The sequence below is a fragment of the Mus musculus genome, chromosome 1 (assembly GCF_000001635.26).
Source record: "Mus musculus strain C57BL/6J chromosome 1, GRCm38.p6 C57BL/6J".
Lineage (NCBI taxonomy): Eukaryota > Metazoa > Chordata > Mammalia > Rodentia > Muridae > Mus > Mus musculus.
In genome coordinates this window covers 136,325,150-136,348,508 of record NC_000067.6, presented here as the reverse complement: position 1 = coordinate 136,348,508, position 23,359 = coordinate 136,325,150, and the positions used below count along the sequence as shown (strand labels likewise).

The following is a 23,359-nucleotide window of genomic DNA, read 5'->3' as shown; positions in this document are numbered from 1 at the left end:
AGAGACTTCTAGCCTTAAAAGGGATCATTCTGAAGGTGTCACAAAGAACACCCTATTAGAGTGTCTGCCGCCCTGAAAATGAATCCTCCCTCTTTGTACTCAGGGTGTTTCCCTGTTAATAACAGGCTCCAACTATGACCCCAAGTTGTTTCACAGCCTCCCTCAGAGTAAAAGCTGCTCATTGTTCCCAAGCTGCCCTCCCTCCTCATTGCTAAACACACTCCTTCCCAATTGGGGTCATAGTAATGCTATCCTCACTAAAGCTTCACCGTTGTGTCGTCCTATCAAGGGACAAGCCAGAGCAACTGCCTTTGTCTCTTCTCTTCCTCATGTAGTCTATTGAGGTTGAAACAGTTTTCAATGAGATTTGACACATATTTGTGGAGAATGCTGCCTGAGCACAGTGCTGGGCTAGAGCACAGGTAACACAAAGCCTGATTGCTGCCTTCGAGAATCTTGCATTTGCTTGTGGATTCACATAACAGACATAATATTTCAGTATCACTTTCTAATTTTTCTAGCCCATAGATTTCTCTTAACTTGGTATGTATGTGCTGGAATCCTGTTGAAGTTGGATTCAAGAACATTATATTGGACAGCAGTCTCTAAGACATCTTCCAAGTATCCCTACCCATATATTTTTGCTGTGATTATTTTTTTTGTCTTTTACAGCATGTACCATATTTATGATATGTTCTCTTTATTTGTATATGTGCTAGCCCCTATTCAGAGAGGGAGCAGGAACCCAGAAGAGTACCCAAGGAGTGGAGACAGAAGACCTGGGTTTGAGTTTGAAGCCAGACTCCAATACAAATGGAAGGAGAAATCTTGGTCACGGCACCTGGTCTCTATGATCCTCAGTCCTACATCTAGAACAGGAAGACAATTAGTGCTTAGTTCATCAAATAAATATGGAAACTAGTTACCATTTGAATGTGCTTTGACAAACCAGTTAATACATTAATTTTTCAAAGGGGCTTGCCCATGAGAAAAACCCTATTAATATTAATTGAATTACTAAAAAAATATGCCAATCACCCAATGGCATATTATTTCTAGTGCCTTTTTTCCTGCTTGGCATTGTTAGTGGGGCTTATCTGTAATGCCTTATTGGGTTCAAGGAGGAGTGTTTCTGGGGATTAAACAGAAATCAAAAGGGAGGGGCTTGCTCCTGGAGCTGCCCTTTTCGATAGTAGGGATCAAAACGCCTCCCCTCATGTTTCATATGTCTCCCATCTTAACGGCTGATGATAATAGGGAGGCCCTAGTCGTACAAAGTAAGATAGTTCTGGGTTCAGACTGTGACTATGCCTTTACTATATCTGCAATTTAAGAGGCTTTTCTGACTCTTAGCTCTCTCATCTGTAAAATGAAAACCACCCAGGATTACATAAATTAAAATCAGATGTGTTAAAACAAGAAGTGGGGAATTAGAAAGTTAACCAAACTCGGTGTTAACTACAGTAACATTCTCCCTTTGACCCTAGACATTGATAGAGCAACTACTGTGAGGTTTAGCATCATATAGGTGTCAGAGACAAGGCAAGTCAGCTTGAAAGCTAAAGACAGTTGGTGGTTGGAATGCAGTGTGACAAGTTATGACATAAAGGACATACATTGCTCTGGAATCAGTTCTGCACGGGAAGTTGGCAGTATCAGGGAAGGCTTTCTGGAGGGAGTGACTACTGTGGACAGAGACCACAGAGACAGGCAGCGCACAGCTCTGAGAAAGCATACCCATGTGGGGGAACGGAGAGAGTTCTGGCAAGACGAACTGCGACAAATCATAATTGTGGATGTTCTTTGTGGAAGGGTTTATGTTTCTTTCTACGAGGAAACAGAAGGTACCAAAAAACCGGATCCTTCACTTAGAAAACTTAAGTGGGGAGTATCAAGTTAAAACGTCATGACGTGAAATGTATACAGCTTTGGAGAGTTTAAACCTGACCTTCAACCCTGGTTAAACCCCATGGGTGACTTAAGTTACTGCATCCCTCCATAATTTCGTGGTCAACCAGCTGTATCACCTCTCTCAGGGTTACTGCAAGGATTAAATGGGTGTGCAAGGCAAATTCTCAGCAATACGCGTGTGACATAAGCAGCATTTGAAACAAATATCAATTCTCTTGGCTGAACCACGTGTAGCGGGAGGAGAAAAGCCTCTCCTCTCCCTTTCTTTCCTTCCCTCGTCCAGCAGTGTCGGCGGCAGCAGCCCAAAGCTGCGGATGTACAGAACGTCCAATCCAGCGGGCACTGTGCTGATTAATGGATAGGGGCGCGGAGCCCATCGCGGGCGGCAGCGAGGCTGGGCATGCTCAGTGCGCATGGCGGCGCAAGACAGCGGCGGGGGCGGGGCCGGGCGCGCCAGGCGCATGCTCAGTGTTCCCATCTGCTCTTTCCATCCAGTGCCGCAGCCGGAAAACCGCAGCGACGGCGGCGGCGGCGGCTGAAGGGGAGCGAGGCGTCCGGCCACGGGAGGGGTAGCGGAAAATACGAGGACAAGCCCGATAAGGCAGGAGCCGAGGGCCCGTGATTTGATTTGCGGCCTCCCCCAGGCCGCTGCCTTGGCCCTGAGCTGCGCCGAGGAGGCGGGCGGCGGCGATCGGAGCGCCGGAGAAGCGCCGGGCCGCGGGCGGCTCGCGCGCTGCAGCGATTCTGACGTTTTCCGCGGCGGGTCCCGCGGCCCGAGGGGCGGCCGTGAGTGAGGCGGGGCGTGCGCGCTCCGCCATGGCGGGGACACTGTCCGCGACGTGATCGTCCAGGCTGCCCCCGCCCGAGCATTCCGGGCCCTCTCAGCCGCCACCCTCCTGCGAGCCCGTGTGACTAAACGGAGACAAAGGGGAGGCGGAGGGGCAGACCCGGGCCGGAGCGAGCGCGGCCGGGTGCCGCCTCACGTCTATGCCCGGGGCCGCGGCGGCTCCCGCGGGCGGCGGACTCGCGACGAGCACAGCTGAGCTTTTCCGTGCCCGGCGCCCGGGAGGGCCGCGACCGGCGCGGACGATCTGAACTCCTCTCTCCGCCACACCATGTGAAGGCCGTCGTCCCTCCATCCCAACCAGCCGCCGTGAAAGATGGGGGATGCTGCAGACCCGCGGGAGATGAGAAGGACGTTCATTGTTCCAGCCATCAAACCCTTTGACCACTATGACTTCTCCAGGGCCAAAATCGCCTGCAATCTGGCCTGGCTGGTGGCCAAAGCCTTTGGGACAGGTAAGTGGTGTCGTCCCTTTCCTCTTCCTCCCGATGCTGTCCACATCCCAGTTTTTGTTCCTGATTCCAGCCCCCTCCCCCATGTGTATCTTCCGGTACAGGTTTAGGGAGATGACGGGAGACGAGCTCTAGGAGAAAGAAAGAAGGCAGGTTTGGTCTTAAATGAGGTGCCCTTGACTGACGCGGGAGGGGTTGACCGGGTTCCTTTTATTGAATAGCGTGTGTCTAAATTCCGCGAGCAAATTATCGTGTTTTCCCAAAATGGCTCTAATGTGTGGTGTTTTCCTTATTATCTTGCATACGTTTCCCTTTCGGTCATAATTGTGGTTACCATACCAAGAAATCTGAGCTTATTACTGGAAGAAGGTGGGGTACTATATTGATCTTGACATTTGTAATGGTGGTTGCTAGTCAGGCTATGTAGGATGAAAGGTGGTCAGTGTTGAAGTGCAGTATCTTTTGTAGGCGTTCCTTACTCCTCTCACAGCCTTTCATACACATTCCAAATTCTCGTTAAGCCACCCATTAAAACCACTTTTAGTTTTCTGACTGGATAGTGCTTTTTCACTTAATGTCACTGAGGCATATTTCCTTTTCCAAATGTATTTTGACGTCATAAAATCAGATAAACAACCCCTCCTTCCTTTGAATTTTTCTTTTTTGAAGTAGAAGTGGTTTTTTGGGGGGGCTTGGGGCAGGGATGTGTTGTTGACATAGAAATCCTGTAGTACAGCAGTAATTAAACACTCTCTCTCTGACCCAGCCTTCGCAGAATAACAGGAAAGGGACCTCCTGCTGTAATTCCTCAGCTCTTGCTTTAGGAGCCCTTGTTGTGGAATGCTTTAAAAAAAATAGAGAAGTTCCTTCATGCTTGCAAAATTGTCTCTGGGTTGTTTGTGGGGGATGACTGATTTCTTGTTTTAGGACTGTGAAAATATGTGGCTAAGTGGTTTAATCCAGCTTTATTGTTTAACTGTATACATAGGCAAGTGTTTACAGAGCTTGTATATCTAGGCTAAAGACTAGATGAATTCCCCCCCCCCCCCCGTCAGTAAAAGTATTTGTAGTCATTTAGAAGAAATTTTTATGTTTATGTCTGTCTTAATTTTATTTTCCTATACTTTGATAGAGAGCTGACATCAGGAATGAATGGTTTTTTGAACTAGCTTAAATTTTAAATGGAAAACAATAATAGGAAGCACAGATAATACTTTTTAAAATTTCGATATGAAGAATTAGGATAGCAGTATCCTAACTATCCATTTGGAGAACAACTGGGGCGCTCTAAGTATCTAGAGAACAGGGAAATTGACACGGTTTCCTGTGTGGAAGCTGGAAGACAGAGGAGCCCAAAGGCATTTTCTTACCATCTGAGACGGAGAGGGCGCTTAAAGTGCAGAGGTGAATGTATTGCTGTTCATTCTCACAGAGGCTTCTGAGCAGAAACGCCCTGCTTTCTGGATGTGTGTCAGGCTGGTCACTGGAGTCTGGTGTGCTTGAACACACTTGAGAAGAAAGAAAGTAAAGGTGTGTACTGTCAGTGGGATCCGACTTCTTCCAGGCCCTCTGTGGCCCTTGGCATTGTTTTAAGTTAGGATCCACTCTGATGGCAGTGTGCTTTGCATTAAAGCAGGAGGGAGCCAGGGCAGCAATTGGCCTGGAGAAAAGATCTAAGTAAGTCCTCAAGAGAGTGACTTACAAATTGAAACAGTCTTTAAAATGGCTGTGTGTGTGTGTGTGTGTGTGTGTGCATGTGTGTGTGCGTGTGTGCGCGCGCGCGTCTGTTTTCTGAGAGGGTCTCACTTGTGTGTTCAGCTGACCTGGTACTTGATATAAAGTCCAAACTGGCCTCAAACTCAAAGCAATCCTCTGCCTTAGTGCTAGGATTAGAAATGTATGCCACCATGTTCCACGTTTGCTTTGCTTTACTGATAGTCTTTTTTTTTTTTTTAAATGATTTACTTTTATTTTATGTGTATTGGTGTTTTGCCTTGTATGTGTGTCTGAGGGAGGGTGTGGGATCTCCTGGACCGGACGGTACAGTTGTGAGCTGCCATGTGGATGCTGTGAATTGAGCCCTGGTCCTCTGTGAGAGTAGTCAGTGTTCTTAACCACTGAGCATTCCCTCCAGCACCCTTTGGCAATCTTTAAAACATGTAACATAAACTTACGTATTATTTACATAGAGTAAATAGAAAAAAAGGTTAAGCTTTTTTAAAATATATTTTTTGATGGATTTTTATTTGCCACATACACACAACAAAGTTAATAAACAAGTATTTCAAATTGTTTTATTCAAAATGTTAACCCAGCTTTTTAGGATAATGTTGTTGTTAGAAATAGTTTGTTGTCTTATGTATTATTTATATATTCTGTGTGCGTGCGAGTGTGTCCGTGCTCCTTCTTCCTCACGCATGAGAGGACAACTTGCTGGAGTTGGTTCTCTCTTTCCCATGTGGATTCCAGGGCTAAGACTCATGTTGTTAGTCTTGGTGGCAAGGGCTTATACATTGAGCAGTCTTACGGGTCCCTTTCTAACTTGATACACAAAAAATTATCAGTTTTAGAGCTGTATGTTGGAAAAGCAATTTATAATGGTTAACGCACAGTCAATTGTGGGCAAAGAATAAATTAATTTAATTGTAACTCCAACAAGACACTAGCATCGTGATACCTAGAAAGCAGATATGAGGTATTTGTGTGAGTAATATTCTTGTTCTGAAAAATATTCCAAAGGCCTCATCTTTTGGGGTAGGATGTGTTTTCATTAGTTTTTAGTTTTTGAAAGACAGTGTCTCATGGGATCTAGACTAGCCTTGGCTTCACCATATAACCAAGAATTACACTGAACTCTGATCCTCCTCCCTCAGTTTCTAGAGTGTGTGCTGGAGATTACGGGCTCCAGTCCTAACAGTTTATTTTCTCAAAGAATGCCTCTATGCTTTTGTGTAAATGAAGAATAAGTTTGTGTAGATGAATTTACAGCAGCAATAGGTGTTCTGGTTGTAAAAGAGGAGGTTGAATTGCCTGATAACCTTTATTGTGTTTGAAGACTTAACATATTCAAGCAGCCATATAATTGAAATTGCCTTAAATGTTTTGTTCCTTTAAATCTTCCAGCTGATGGGTATAGAATCTCTTGGAAGGGATTTTTTTCTGCTCCCTACCCCTCTGTGTGTGTGTGTGTGTGTGTGTGTGTGTGTGTGTGAGAGAGAGAGAGAGAGAGACAGAGACAGAGACAGAGACAGAGACAGAGCCAGAGAGACAGACTCATGATATAGCCCTGGCTGATCTCAAACTCACAGTGCTCACAGTGTAGACCAGACTAGCCTGGAACTCACAGACTCTTCTGCCTCTACCTCCTAAGTGCTGGGACTGAAGGTATATACACCACTGTGCCTGGCGCTCGCGCACGCGTGTGTGTGTGTGTGTGTGTGTGTGTGTGTGTGTGTGTTTGTGTGTTTTGATACAGATTCTTGCTGTGTGGTTTTGGGTAGCTTAGAATTCTTGTGAGTCCTATTCGGCCTCTTGATTGCTGAGATTGCACAGGTGAGCCTTGATGTCCACCTTAAGGCCCATTTTGCAGTGTCAATTTATCATGTTAACTTTAGTAGCTAAGTTTTCATTGTGTGTGTTTCCATGTGTGCATGTGACTTTGCCTCTTTTCCACCCCTGTGGCACATAGGCAGAATCACTCTCTGCTTTTTGAGACAAGTTTTCTCATGGAACCTGCAGTTTTGCAGTCACTCAGATCCTCATGCTTGTTCAACAAGCAATTTTACTTAAACAGAGCCGTCCTCCCAGCCCCTCTTCCTTATCCCATCTAGTTAGTGGTATCAGACCATTATTTCTGTTACTTACCAGCAGACATTGCTAAAATCCTATAGAAGTCCTGACTCTCAGATACTTACAGGGATTGTTAGAGCATTGGGTAGCCATGAGGTGAAAAAAAGTCATGGGGCAAAGGCTGTTTGGGACATTATTGCAAGAGTTTGGACAAGAGGTGATGAGGACTCAAGGTGGGGTGGATATAATAATAAACCTGCTGTATTATTGAGCACTTACTGTTTGTCACACACATCACACATAGTATCTTATTTTAATTCTCATGATGGCCTTAAGAGGTGGAAACTATTAATCATCCCAGTTTACAGGGTTCAGGAGCTCATCCAGAGGCATCAGAGTAATGGGACTGGGATCAGAACCGGGAAGTCTGGCTTGTGTGTGCACTCTTAATAGTTAAGAACTATTTTACATGTGCCAAAGGGATGGAAAAGAGGCAAGTGGAAGAAGAAATCCAATCCTTAGGATTTCTTGAAGACTGAATTTGGGATAAGTGGGTGACTGACTGCTTTGAAGAGTATAAATGAGAATATAGCCACCTGAGGAATCAGAGAAAGTGAAACTTGGAGACTTCTTGACTAGGAAGGTAAATTGTGATACCAGTTAATGGAGAGGAAGATGGTTTTATCTTATTTTATTTTTTTAAGTTTTATTTCTTTATTATGTGTACAGCGTTCTGCTTGCGTGTATGCCTGCAGTCCAGAAGAGGGCACCAGATCTCTTTATAGATGGTTATGAGCCACCATGTGGTTGCTGGGAATTGAACTTAGGACCTCTGGAAGAGCAACCTTTGAGCCATCTCTCCAGCCCCTGTGTTTTTATGCTCTCGAGCTAAGTGTAAGTCCAAGTATGTTTTCTGGGAAGTCCAGTAAAGTAGGTAGTCACAAATAAAGATAAGACTGCAGTTTGGCTCAAGCTGGGTCTAGAAATAGCAGTTTGCTGTTCTGTGGATAGCAACATATAAATAAGCTTATGTATGAGGAGACGTAACTGTGGAGGACAAGGGAAAAGTCGAGGACAGTTTAGGAGAGCGAGTGCTTAAAAGGAGGCAGAGGCAGAGAGGCAGAGGCAGAGGCAGGGCAATCAGTTAAGGACCGTATTGTGGAAGTATATAGGCCATTGAGATGGCTCAGCAGGTAAAGGCCCTCAATTTAAGTCCTAACAACTTGAGTTTGGTCTGTAGGAACTACACGGTAGGAGCAGATAACTGACTCTGGTAAGTCCTTCTGTGACTTTCACAGGCACACCATGACATAAGCCTCCCCTGCCCCAAATAAATAAGTAAGTAAATGACTGAATAAATGTTCAAATGTTTTAGAAGAAAAGATACTAACCCTGAAGTCCTGGGAAGAAAGGTGGTTTGACAAACTGGTTTTAAGCTAAGGTGAAAGTCTAGCTGCATTGTAGTCATGATAAGAGCCGTACAATGAGAATAGTGACTCAGAGCATCTTATGTAAATTTTTTTTTGTTTAGTTCTGAGAACAACTCTATTGAGCAGATAGGTTATTTCTTCACCTAAGTCTCTGTCAGGGTTTCCCAACTGTAGAGCTATTGGTCAGATAATTCTTTGTTCCATCAGTGTCCTCAGTTCTTGTTCAAATGCTGAAAGTATTCTCTGCACCTGCTGGAAAGTCGGAACACGTTGTCAGCTTTACATTAAGGTGCAAACAATGTCCACATTGAAAGCAAGAGGTTAGGAAGTATAGTCCCCCCCCCCCCTTTTTTTGTTAATAAAAGAAGAAACAGGCATGGAGAGGCTCATTACATTATCTTTGGCCATCCAGATAAATCTAGTGAAAAATTTCCTTCCCACCTGGACCCTGAACTACTCAGCTTTGTCCTGTGAAAGGTCATAGCATCAGACATCATTTTCAGAAGCTCTCATGCAGTACTCCTTTAAAAAGCTGAAAGGTGTTTTTTATGTTACATGCATATCACCATAAAAAATGAAATATTGGAAATAGCATAGAAAATGGGTTTGAGTAGGACTAAAAGTTATGACAGGATCCATTGTATGTTAGAGCTGGTGACTACAGACAGATGGGGGAATCCATGGATGTTAGAGCTGGTGACTACAGACAGATGGTGGGGGAATCCATGGATGTTAGAGCTGGTGACTACAAACAGATGGGGGAATCCATGGATGTTAGAGCTGGTGAGTACAGACAAATGGAGGGAATCCATGGATGTTAGAGCTGGTGACTACAGACAGATGGAGGGAATCCATGGATGTTAGAGCTGGTGACTACAGACAGATGGGGGAATCCATGGATGTTAGAGCTGGTGACTACAGACAGATGGGGGAATCCATGGATGTTAGAGCTGGTGACTACAGACAGATGGTGGGGGAATCCATGGATGTTAGAGCTGGTGACTACAGACAGATGGTGGGGGAATCCATGGATGTTAGAGCTGGTGACTACAGACAGATGGGGGAATCCATGGATGTTAGAGCTGGTGACTACAGACAGATGGGGGAATCCATGGATGTTAGAGCTGGTGACTACAGACAGATGGGGGAATCCATGGATGTTAGAGCTGGTGAGTACAGACAGATGGAGGGAATCCATGGATGTTAGAGCTGGTGACTACAGACAGATGGAGGGAATCCATGGATGTTAGAGCTGGTGACTACAGACAGATGGGGGAATCCATGGATGTTAGAGCTGGTGACTACAGACAGATGGGGGAATCCATGGATGTTAGAGCTGGTGACTACAGACAGATGGTGGGAATCCATGGATGTTAGAGCTGGTGAGTACAGACAGATGGTGGGGGAATCCATGGATGTTAGAGCTGGTGAGTACAGACAGATGGGGGAATCCATGGATGTTAGAGCTGGTGACTACAGACAGATGGGGGAATCCATGGATGTTAGAGCTGATGACTACAGACAGATGGTGGGGGAATCCATGGATGTTAGAGCTGGTGAGTACAGACAGATGGGGGAATCCATGGATGTTAGAGCTGGTGACTACAGACAGATGGTGGGGAATCCATGGATGTTAGAGCTGGTGACTACAGACAGATGGGGGAATCCATGGATGTTAGAGCTGGTGACTACAGACAGATGGTGGGGAATCCATGGATGTTAGAGCTGGTGACTACAGACAGATGGGGGAATCCATGGATGTTAGAGCTGGTGACTACAGACAGATGGTGGGGGAATCCATGGATGTTAGAGCTGGTGAATACAGACAGATGGGGGAATCCATGGATGTTAGAGCTGGTGAGTATAGACAGATGGGGGAATCCATGGATGTTAGAGCTGGTGAATACAGACAGATGGGGGGAATCCATGGATGTTAGAGCTGGTGAGTACAGACAGATGGGGGAATCCAAGGATGTTAGAGCTGGTGAGTACAGACAGATGGTGGGGGAATCCATGGATGTTAGAGCTGGTGACTACAGACAGATGGGGGAATCCATGGATGTTAGAGCTGGTGAGTATAGACAGATGGGGGAATCCATGGATGTTAGAGCTGGTGAATACAGACAGATGGGGGGAATCCATGGATGTTAGAGCTGGTGAGTACAGACAGATGGGGGAATCCATGGATGTTAGAGCTGGTGACTACAGACAGATGGAGGGAATCCATGGATGTTAGAGCTGGTGACTACAGACAGATGGAGGGAATCCATGGATGTTAGAGCTGGTGACTACAGACAGATGGGGGAATCCATGGATGTTAGAGCTGGTGACTACAGACAGATGGGGGAATCCATGGATGTTAGAGCTGGTGACTACAGACAGAGGGTGGGGAATCCATGGATGTTAGAGCTGGTGACTACAGACAGATGGGGGAATCCATGGATGTTAGAGCTGGTGACTACAGACAGATGGTGGGGGAATCCATGGATGTTAGAGCTGGTGACTACAGACAGATGGTGGGGGAATCCATGGATGTTAGAGCTGGTGAATACAGACAGATGGGGGAATCCATGGATGTTAGAGCTGGTGACTACAGACAGATGGGGAAATCCATGGATGTTAGAGCTGGTGAATACAGACAGATGGTGGGGGAATCCATGGATGTTAGAGCTGGTGACTACAGACAGATGGGGGAATCCATGGATGTTAGAGCTGGTGACTACAGACAGATGGTGGGGGAATCCATGGATGTTAGAGCTGATGAGTACAGACAGATGGAGGGAATCCATGGATGTTAGAGCTGGTGAGTACAGACAGATGGAGGGAATCCATGGATGTTAGAGCTGGTGAGTACAGACAGATGGGGGAATCCATGGATGTTAGAGCTGGTGAGTACAGACAGTTGGGGGAATCCATGGATGTTAGAGCTGGTGACTACAGACAGATGGGGGAATCCATGGATGTTAGAGCTGGTGAGTACAGACAGATGGAGGGAATCCATGGATGTTAGAGCTGGTGAGTACAGACAGATGGGGGAATCCATGGATGTTAGAGCTGATGACTACAGACAGATGGTGGGGGAATCCATGGATGTTAGAGCTGGTGAGTACAGACAGATGGAGGGAATCCATGGATGTTAGAGCTGGTGAGTACAGACAGATGGGGGAATCCATGGATGTTAGAGCTGGTGAGTACAGACAGTTGGGGGAATCCATGGATGTTAGAGCTGGTGACTACAGACAGATGGAGGGAATCCATGGATGTTAGAGCTGGTGAGTACAGACAGGTGGTGGGGAATCCATGGATGTTAGAGCTGGTGACTACAGACAGATGGGGGAATCCATGGATGTTAGAGCTGGTGAGTACAGACAGATGGTGGGGGAATCCATGGATGTTAGAGCTGGTGACTACAGACAGATGGGGGAATCCATGGATGTTAGAGCTGGTGACTACAGACAGATGGTGGGGGAATCCATGGATGTTAGAGCTGGTGAGTACAGACAGATGGGGGAATCCATGGATGTTAGAGCTGGTGAGTATAGACAATTGAGACTAGGTCAGAAGTGGATAGGAGGTCATTTCATTTTTGGTTAATGGAAAACCCAATTCAAACTGGTTGACAATAAAGAGGATTTATTGGTTTATAAAACTACAAGGGTCCTAAAGTGGGAGGGATTTGGATTTGAATTAAGTGGGTGCTTACTTTGTTTTAATTATTTTCCTTGATTCTTTTAGCTGTACCTTTCATCAGGGGAAGATCTCATAGCTATAGCTATAGGTGGTCCAGGCCTCAGCCAGAAACCTCAGAGCCCTTTCCTGATTATTACGTGAAAGTTCTGCAGTCTTTTCTTGCCTTTTTCTTAAAACCATTTGATGGTATCTCATCTATGCATAGTAACAGTAAACTTTTTGGACTTATTACCTCTGAAGTCATGAACTTGTGGCGAGTCTTGATCCCTCTGGAAACACTTGCACCCCACCAAGCATTTGAAGCAAATCTCAGATACTGCTTTATCTGTCACCATCTCACTGTAATGCCACCATCTCACTGCTGGCACCACAGGCCCCGCCCCATAGCCAAGCATTAGCATCTCTTACTGTTTCATAGGTTCTTTAATTTTTATTTTTTGGTTTTTTCAAGGCAGGGATTCTCTGTGTAGCCATGGTTGCCCTGGAACTCACTTTGTAGACCAGGCTGACCTTGAACTCAGAAATCTGCCTGCCTCTGCTTCCCAAGTACTGGGATTAAAGGCATGTGCCACCACTGCCCAGCTTTTGTTGGGATCTGTGAAAGGTCCCCGTGGTTTAAGTTTCTTTGTTTTTGTTTTTTAAATATATAGACTCTCCTCTGTCTCATTTTGTCTTTCTTGCAATTTGCTTGTTGGAAAAAGGACACTGTTCAACGGAATTTCTTGGGTTTCAGCTGTACTACTCCTGAAAATGAACCCAAAGACCTCGTTATCCTCCACGGAAGCACTGGCATATCCATGTTTATTACTTATGAGAGTAGGGAAATGGATGCACCCTAAATGCTCGTCAACAGATGGGTGCTGATGACAGTGTGGTATGACAGTGTGGTGCTCGTACACAGTGGGATGTTACTGAGCTTTAGCAGAAAGGAGTCGTGAAGTTGGTAAAGAACAAACGGGTGAGTCTGGAAAGTATAATATTAAGTGCAGTCACTAAGACTCAGGAAAACAAATAACTCATTCTTTTACATATCCAAATCCTAGCCTATAATGCATACTTGCATACATGTAAAAATAAAACACACACACACACACACACACACACACACACACATATATATATATATAAAATCTGTAAATGTGGGAGGAGCCTAAAAGTCTCCTTGGAAAGGAGTCTAAGAGAGGGTAATAATATCAGATGATGAGGAAGGAAGGATGGTGTGCAGGACACATGGAATATGAAAGGTGAAAAAAGAGTTTTGTAGGAAGCTACAGTCGGGAACAGGCTAGCGCGGAGGTCAGGGTGGATGAAGGATGGAGAGCCTCAAGAGCATGCCGTTCTAAGTGTTGTAATGGTGTTTAACACCTTACATGCTGATGAGAAGTAGTCTTGGATTTTGTTGTTTCGAGACAGTCTTATGCAGACCAGTCTGGCCGTGTACATCCGTGGCCAGGGATGGCCTTTAGCTCCGGTTCTCCTGCGCCTGCCAGGTCGGAGCTTGGTAGGCATGTGCCACTCCAGCTGGCTTAGTGAAATGCTTTATTTAGTCTTCAAATCTCCAAAATTATTTAACAAGTTTCTTTTTGTCTTCTCTGTTTCTAAGTTGATAATTAGATTTAATGAATTGATTACATTCAGATTTTTTTTTAATTGTATACTGTGTAGGTGAGTTTTGTGTAACAGGTGACACTTCATATCTGGCTGTGATTCTGTCATGATATCTTCTTTTGTTCATTGGGATGCTCCTTTCAAAATAAACTGCTATGTGTTGTTTGGTTGCCCCGGGTGCTGTGTGGGAAATTAACCCTCACGCATTAATAACCTCTAAGCACATGCCGGACAGCCCACCCCAGAGGTCTGAGAACAGAAAGCAGACAGAGTGACTTGAAATGCTTACCTCTCATGACTTGTTAAATCAATTTACAGGAAGAAGCAAAAGGAAAAAGATGTGCTAGTGAATATACTGAGGACAAGGTAGAGGCAGGAAGGGCCACATTTCAAATTCTGTTAGAGACAATATTTCTATGCCCATCTTTTCTGCCACTTTAGCTTTTCCTGCTGTTGGCATGGGGATCAGGAAAAGAAGTGAAATTCCAAGGAGCCCCTTAGGGAGACAAAGGCCACTGAGACATGGAATGAGCACACCTGCCACAGTGGAAGCTTACCAGTAAGCTTGATTAAGTCCTGGATTTTGTGTTCATTGGGTAGCAAACGTATAGGCCAAAATGGGCATCATTGCTGGATTAAGGACTCATGAATATTAATCTTTACAGACCTTTTCTCTTTGCATATTTGCTGTACCACAAATATTAAGTACCATGTATATGTATATATTTGTAGCATGAATATTCAGTATCTAGGAGCTTCATGAACATGAGGGTATCTTTAATTTTTCCATTCTCTCTGTCTGTTAGACCTATACTCCTAACAACTCCAGTACATTCTATTACGTCTCTGCTTGCTAACCTTTCTCTTACTTGAAATATCTTAACACAGTTCACTTATGTTTCACAAACTGCAAATGCACTCATGTTTTATAATAGAATCCAACAGTCTTAAAAGTAAAGGCACATTGAGGTATAGGGAAGGCGGGATAAATGGTACATTCTTTCCCTTTTTTTTTTTTTTAAAAAAAGGGGAAATTGGACCAAGTTGAATGAATCACTGGCCCCTGGGAATCTAAATGGGTATAAAGACTAGGAAGAAAGAACATTGCAGCATGGATGACCAGAATGTGCAAAGACTCTGGCGTAGACAGAACTGGTTCCTAGGAGCTGAGTGTGGCTGGCAGAGGTACGATCATTCTCTTCTTGTAGGCAAGAGGAAGGATTTTAATTCTTACAGAAGAAAAAATAATTGAAAATCCTTGGGATGGATGGGGATCTGTGCCATGAATTTGCTTATGTGAAATAAGCAGTTTGACTGGAGAGAATGACTTAATTTTAAATTTTATTTTAATTAATTAAGATGTGTGTGTGAGCGTTCATGTGCTTATGCGCAGGTGCTTTCACAGAGGTCAGCATACGTGTCTTGCTCTCTTGTGCTCCATCTTATTTTTAAAGACAGGCTCTCTGAACCTGGAGCTCGATGCTTTGGCTATGTTGGCTTGACACCAAAGCCCCCAGGACCCATCTGTCTCCTCCCTACTCACCCCCCCTCCTCACCCCGCCCTGCCCCGCCCCAAGCACTGGGGTTAGAGGTGTATGCTGTCATGCTCTGCTTTTTACATAGGTGCTGGGATGTGAACTCGGGTTCCTTTGCTTGCATGGCAAACATTTAACTCACTGAGCTAACTGTCTCAGCCCCAGGTAGGTATGCTTGGAGGGAGGGCTTTAGAGTGAAGATGGAAAGACAAACTAGTGAAAATGTAGAATTGAGATGAACAGTGCTGATCACATGGACCAGAGAGAGATGTTAGCTGACATGGACTGGCTTCTGAATTTTTTTGAGGGCTGAGAGGGAAATAATAATGACAGCCTCCTAGGTTTCTGGTTTGTACAATTAGGTAAATACTGTAGTTCATTGGTGTGTGAAACTCTGGAAGGTCTCCCTTCCCCTCCCTCTACACAACTACATGTATACATTATTTCTGTATATGTGTTGTACCTGTATAGATAAATACAGATACAAATATATGTGACCTTTGTATTTGACTATGTACTTGGGGCATTGTACCCCAATTTGCACCTAAGTATTTTGCTGTATTTTTTTTTTTTTTAAAGATTTATTTATTTATTTATTTATTATATGTAAGTACACTGTAGCTGTCCTCAGACACTCCAGAAGAGGGAGTCAGATCTCGTTACGGATGGTTGTGAGCCACCATGTGGTTGCTGGGATTTGAACTCCTGACCTTCGGAAGAGCAGTCGGGTGCTCTTACCCACTGAGCCATCTCACCAGCCCTGTATTTTTTAACAGTAAGTGATTTCTGTTAGGAAATCTCCATTAAGAGAACAGGAAATTATGATATATTTTCTAGTGCACAACTCATGTTCAGTTTTGTTTCAGTGTTAATTATTTCTATTTTTTTCTCATTGCAGGATCAAATTCAGGATCATGCGTTGTATTTAGTGTGTTTAAATTCACGTTTAATCTTTAATAGTTCTGTAGTTTGTCATGACATGAGCATTTTGAAGCCACAAGCACTGAGCTACTGCTGAGCGGAGCTTCCAGCTTTTTCCTTAGACTATATGCTAGTCCTTGCCAAAGTACGTACGGTGTGTGCCTGATAAAAGCAGCCAGATTTCTATGGGAGTTGACTGGCTTACTTCTTCCTGTGTGTTGCTCCTCAGAGCTCTGGAATGCTGGCCTTCCCTCAGCAGATGTCTCCCTCCACCTTGGTTCTGAGTGACCAGAATGGTGATGAGGTCCTGGCATGGGCTCTGGCTGTGGCCCAGTACAGGAGTGCCTGGACTGGACAAACAGGGCACAGAGATCTCCCTCAGTTAAGCTGATAGAAACGCAGTACTTCTATCCTCCTTGACTTTCTTTCTCACCTTCTTTTCTCTTCATACATCCCTGTTACAGTTCCCACCACCACCAGAGACACCTGTCTCTCCTACAGCAGATGTGTCCTGTTCCTCTTTTCGTAGAACTGTCTTTGCATTCCGCAGGACCCTTGGCAAGGGTGTCTCAGCACTTGAAGACAAACCAAATAACCCTAAAGGACCATGTTCACGTAGAAGAAATCTTCCTTACCCACTACTTTCCTCCCAAGCTCATAGCGACTTGACAGCCTCTCCTCTGTGGTGATGCCAGGAAGGTTTGTGGGTTGGGGGAGAGAAGCGGTCGCTCCTTTTTCCATTATCCCCCAGTACGTGAACCTTCAGTGTTGATGGCTTTTATTAAAATGCACTTTTATCTTGGAAAAAAATGGGTCACTTAATTAGAGAATGTCTCTGAACTTGGATTTATCTAATGTAATGATTGAAGTTAGTAAAAATCTGACAAAACTACCACAAAGACATATGTGTTCTCAGTAAATCCGATCACGTGACACGTGGTGTTTGTCAGAGATGTTTATTATGAGAATCTGCCAGCTTCCTCCATTATAAAACGATTCTTTACATTTTTAAATAAAAGTCTTAGTTTTCTTTTATCTGTCTGAATGTCTTGCCTGCATGGATGTCTGCACACCATGCACGTGCCTGTTACCAGAAGAGGGTGAGAGGATGCTGGGTCCCCGGGAAGTGGGATTGCACATGATTGTGAGCTTCCATGTGAACATGAAACTCAACCCAGGTCTCCTGCAAAAACCACCTATGCTTTTAACCACTGAGTCGTCTTTCCAGCCTCACTTGTTTTTCTCCCCATTTTTAGTCAATAATTCATAGGGATTCATTGTAACCTTGCACCTACTATTTTAGCATCAAGTACTGATTTTGCCTGAATCTATTATAACTATTGATTATTGCCATCATTTCTCCTCATTTATTAGTTGTTACTCTGTTACAAGGAATATAATCAATTACATTACTTTGTCATTAGGCATTTTATTGTAACTCAAGTTGGCCTAGGTTTAGTCAGTAGGATTCCTTTCCGTCTGGATCCTATGTCCCTTGACATAACTGCATCATGGACAGCATCTCCTTCCCACCTGGCATTCATGCTCACACATACTTATTACCTGTGTGTGCACGAAGATGTCCTAAGCTAGCCTGCACTTTATCTTTACCAGGTTTTGATGGGAAAATACTAAATACTAAGAATCTATGTTTATTGTTTGTGGAATGTTAATTTAGCAGAAAGCCAATACACAGAACATATAGCTACATGTCTCTTTCTCCATGTTTAATCCTTTACCATTTCATACAACACCCAAATTCCTTCTAGTCTTCCTCATATTGTAACCCCTTGGTCATGGAGAAACCTGCCTACTGCTGTGAGTTTGCGGTTTCTCTGTGGCATCGAAGTGAATTAAGTGTGTTGATGCGAATATAAGGATCTGGTGTGTGAAAGATCTCAGGTCTCAGGGTAATGGAAGCGGGAAGGGGGACTTAAGCTTGAGAATGCTGTACCGCTCGAGCACAGCACACACACAGCACTCGGCACATTGCTTGGTAGTAAAGTTCAGAGAAGGAAGGACTTTTTAATGGACGCCGTCTGTGTTTAGGGGATGCACTTTATTTTAGTAACTTGTCAAGTGCCTGTTCTATGTCATAGTTCTGTGCACTAGTGACACAGGACATTAGAGTGGGAGTAGGCAGAAAGTGTGATGTAAAATGTTAGGGGGTAGTTAAAATTGCTAAACTCCAACTTTGGGGAGTTGGCTCTTAATGTTCACCCTGTTGGGGCAGGTACTCTATCGTTCCTGCCACTTTCCTCAGGCTAGCTGGCATGTGAACTTCTGGCCTCTTCTCCCATCTCTGCTTCCTATCTTGTCTTAGAAGTCCTGCGGTTACAGATCAGACTCAGGTTGTCAGGATTAGCCGCCCAGCCGCTTACTCACTGAACTGTCTTCCCAGCTTTTTAAAATATCCTTTAATTGTAGCTTTCTTAGATTCCTGGTGCTGTGAGTTTCTCTCCTATTAGTGGCTGCTTTTTTATGTTTTTCAGGTCAGAGTTTGTCTTACCTTTAATCGAAGGTTTTAAAAATTTGTATATTCAGTGTTTGCAATTATTTTAGAAACTTTTTTTTAAGATTTGAAAAGTAAGGCATTCTCTTCCTCTCTGGCCTCTTACTGCTGTGAGAAGTTTGCTCCAATTGCATTGCATCAGTGCAGTGAGATCAGCAGCTGCCCTGGCTGCTCCCCTGCTGCCTGAGCAACTGTCTACTGCGGCCACTGGGCTCAAGCACGGCCAGTGCTCATGAGCCGCAATACCTAGCCAGTCAGGGCAGTGCTAACATGATTGACACAGTGCTGTTAAAGACCAGGCACATGAGAAAACCTTGTCTCACATCCTTTGCAGCTACCTCTCATGGTGCTATCTCACTCAGCTGTTCTATAACTATGATTGTTTTTGCTTTTATTCTTGAGTTCAGAAAAGAATAAAACACTCTACCTGTTTTGCCCACTTCTTTTCTAATATGTTGTTTCTGCTCATTTTTCAAAAAATAATTACATTTTTGAAAAATAAAACATAGTCCATTATAATCTGTTTTGAGTCTATTCTTTTTTTTTTGGTTTTTCGAGACAGGGTTTCTCTGTATAGCTCTGGCTGTCCTGGAACTCACTTTGTAGACCAGGCTGGCCTCGAACTCAGAAATCCTCCTGCCTCTGCCTCCCAAGTGCTGGGATCAATGGCGTGTGCCACCACGCCTGGCTTGAGTCTATTCTTAAGAATGTCTTTGAGGGTTTGTTTTAGATGGTGTGGTGCTTGTCATCCCAGAACTTAGGATACTCTGATTACTGTCACCTCCCACTCTCTTTGAAACCCCAATCCTTCTGACCTCCTACCCACAATCCTTCTGACCTCCTGCCCATCCCTCTTCCTATGAGTTTTTTGCTCCCATTCATTTTGTTTGATGACTTGGTGAGTTTAACCAGGACCATGTGTGTGACCAGGGCTTTTGAGCTATTTATTGGAACCTCATGGGCTGACTCAGTGGCATATACAACTAGAGGCAATGTCTGTTCTCCCAGAATGTATGAGTAGCCAAGGAGGGCAGGGCCCTATGAGATAAATGGCTTACTGTTACAGGCCCAGTCTTGTGTAGGCTCGCTGCAGGCAGCTCCAGCTGTGGTGAGAACATGATTGCATTGGCTGTGTTATGCCTGGAAGATGGCTTTCACAGCCCTACGTCCTGTCTTCCAGCTCTTCCACCCTTTTACCCCTTCTGTGATGTTTCCCAAACCTAAGCAGTGGTTCCTAACCTGTGGATTGAGACTCTTTGGAGAGAGAGGGGTTCAACAACCCTTTCACAGGGGTCGCCCGAGACCATTGGAAACAGAAATACTTAATTCACAACAGTAGCAAACTGTAGTTACGAAGTAGCAGTGAAAATAATTTTTGGTTGAGGGTCACCACAACATGAGGAACTGTATTAAAGGGTCACAGCAGAAGGCTGAGAGGCACTGCCTTAGAGGGTCCGAATGTCTTTTGGGCGGAACCAGTTTGACCATCATCACCTGGAGCACCTGTCTCTGTACTGACTGCTGTTCACTGTAAAGAGCTTCCCTGATTGAGGCTGAAGGCAGCCTGTGGATGTAAACAGGTATCATGAAAGCAGCACGGGACCTGACAACTTGTGTATTCTTTAAGGGATTGAAAAATACTTTATAATCATATTTGAGGCAACCTTTGTTTTTGTTTTTGTTTTTCTGAGACAGGGTTTCTCTGTGTAGCCCTGGCTGTCTTGCCCCAAGACATACCATAAATAAGAAATCTAGCTCTAAATAGAAAATAGGCTAAAAAATAGCTTTGATATTCCAAGATCAAAAGGATGGAAGGTGGAAGATGCAAGGCCTAGTGGCTATGTTTATTTTAAGGCATACCAGAAACCTCAGTTGTAAAAGTCTCCCTTGAAAACAGCTCTGGTACAAAGAAAAGGGAAGCGTTTAGAGTAAACCAAAGAGTGCTACAAATGAAGGCAGGTGTGGCGGCGCACACCTTTGACCCTGTGCTTGGGAGGCAGAGCAGGGATCTCTTGACTTCAAGGCCACCCTGGACTATAAAACTTACTAGTTTTTAGCCTATTACCTATTTAGAGCTAGATTTCTGTATTTATAGCTGCATGTCTTGGGGCAAGATAGCTTCTTAAGTTTATCAGTTAAACACATATAAAAAGGTTGTTAGGATTCATGTTTAGAGCAATGCCTGACACAGACCGTGTACTTAGTAAGTGTAAGTATTTACTTCTGTTATTTAATCTGTACATTATCTACTTATCTGTTTCACTAAGATTTTCACTGTGTATGAAAATGTATGAATAGATGTGAAACCATTAAGTAAACGTTACATGGATGTATAGATACATATGTGTCCCGGCTAATTTATGTCAACTTGACCAAGCTAGAGTAGTTTGGGAAGCAGGAACCTCAGTTGAGAAATGCCTCCACCAGATTGGCCTGGCAAGTCTGTGGTGCATTTTCTTGTTGGATGATTAATGTAGGAAGGCCAAGCTCACTACTATCCATGTGCTGATGGTCCTAGGTGCTCTAAGAAAGCAAGCTAGGCAAACTGTGAGGAGCAGGCTAGTAGGCAGCACTCCTCCATGGCCTGTGCATCAGTTCCTTCATCTAGGTTCCTGCCATGATTTCCCTCAGTGATGATCAGTAGTATGGAAATGAAGACTGAAATAAACCCTTTCCTCCCCAAACTGCCTTTGGGCCTTCTATCACAGCACAGAACCCTAGGATTGTAAGCCAGATAAGCTTGCAGTCCTGGTCACTCACTGTTGTTTGTTGTTTGTTTTTGCATTGGCCAGTGTTTAGATGTCAAGATTACCTATGTTAGTAATTTTTACTGCTATTATAGGAAGTAAAATATCCATCCATATATTTCATAACAATAGTTTTAGTATGTTTTTCTTTTTTCTTTTTTTTTAATAATAGTTTTTCTTTAATAGTTTTTCTGCTGTGTTAGTAGCTTATGTTTAGGTACTCTGATACTAAAATGTAGTACCACTACTGAGGTCTGAAGTTTACAATACTGAGCCCTATGTTGAATTTAAGTTTGCCTCACTCTTGGGTGAGCAGTGCAGCTAGGAAGGAGGAGCTTTCAGTTATCAAATGTGGATGATATTTTTAGATGTCTCCAAAATCTCAAATTTATAGATTTGCTCTGACCTCTTTCTCAGTCCTATATTTTCTGCTGCTCACTGGGTATTTCTATTTGGATATTTTTGCTGTTGTTTCAAACGTAACATGTCTAAACTGAGCTTACCCTTTCAGTGCGGCTTCTGATTCTCAGTTTTCTATACTATACTATCATGCTTTCTGTATTGGTTACTGTCCTAGTTTAGGTTTTATTGCTGTGAAGAGACAACATGACCATGGCAACTCTTATAAAGGGAAATATTTAATTGGGTCTGACTTAGAGTTTCAGAGGTTCAGTCCTTTATCATCGTGGCAGGAAGAGTGGCAGTGTGCAGGCAGGCCTGCTGCTGGAGGAGCTGAGGTTTGTGTCTTGATCAGCAGCAGCAGGAGACTGTATTATACACTGGGTGTTGCCTGAACATAGAGACCTCACCCACCTCCACAGTGACACACTTTCTTCAACAAGGCAACTTCTACTTCAACAAGGACACCTCCTAATAGCGTCACTCCCTGTGGCCTAGCATCCAGACACAGGGCCCATTCCTACTCACACTACCGGTTACTTTTCTGTTGCTGCAGTAAAACATGGAATGTTTCCAGATGGGTGAGAGTTTATCACGGCAGGGAGGCACGGCAGCAAGAGGCAGGCTTGGCAGTAGGGACAGGAAGCTGAGCACTCAAGTCTTGAATCCCCAGCACAAAGCAGAGAACAAACTGGATGTAGGGGAGGCCTTTTTTCTTAAAGCCTGTCCCAGTGACATACTTCTTTCAACAAGGCTGTAGCGTTTAAACATGCCGCCAGCTGGGACCAAGGGTTCAGAATCTGTGGAGGGCATTCTCAATCAAGCCACTACACTTTACGTCTAACCTCGATTTCATCCTCTCTGATTTTTACCTTGATCTCTGCTGTCTGCCTGGGTGCTTTCTGATTGTTTTTAGCAATATGATGTCTTCTGTGTACTCACTACGGGCTTCAAATTTACTTCTTTATCCATGTAAAGTAATGTTCCATCAATCTATAATTTTTATAGTCATCAGTATTGATTGAAAGGTTTTAAACAGAAGATCTTATCTAAATAATAGTTGTAACTATTATTAGATTAAAATGAACTATTATTATTAATAGTTCCCCTCAGTAACTTCAGTAGTCGCAGCAGAAAGGGACAGAGACCGGTTGGTGCAGGGCCTAGGGGGCTTAAGGAAGAAGGACCAGATTAATTAGGCAGCCTCAGTTCTTTCATGCAGTAGCTGTAAAGCTTTGGGCAAAGGATTTCTCCTGTCAGATGATATCGGCAGCAAGCGGTCTTTATAGAGCAGGTGCCTTTCCTGACTGACTGACTGACTGACTGACTGTAGCTAGTCACTGGCAGGTTTAAGAGCCTACTTGAGACACTGAATGGGGGGGGGGGGGGAGGGGGCATGCCTTCATGGGTCACCACACTCTGAAGACTTTCTCCTTGTTCGCTTTTCCTGTTGTATACCTCACAGCCATACCTTCTATAAAGGAAATTTGTATCTTTCCTTTTATATCTTAAACCTAGGTA

The 23,359-nt window shown here is 44.1% G+C and overlaps 1 protein-coding gene across 4 annotated transcripts in view; it reads left to right on the top strand.

Annotated features, from left to right (window-relative positions):
* The first annotated feature begins 2,391 nt into the window (after positions 1-2,391).
* Camsap2 (calmodulin regulated spectrin-associated protein family, member 2) overlaps positions 2,392-23,359 on the top strand; it is a 77,995-nt gene continuing 57,027 nt past the window's right edge. For 3 of the 4 annotated variants that reach the window (NM_001347110.1, NM_001347109.1, XM_006529834.3), the window contains exon 1: positions 2,405-3,210. In NM_001347110.1, the coding sequence (NP_001334039.1) occupies positions 3,072-3,210 (139 nt within the window). In that variant the 5' untranslated portion in view covers positions 2,405-3,071. Of the gene's footprint in view, positions 3,211-23,359 lie in introns of all 4 variants that reach the window. The other variant, XM_006529832.3, reaches the window with a different exon arrangement.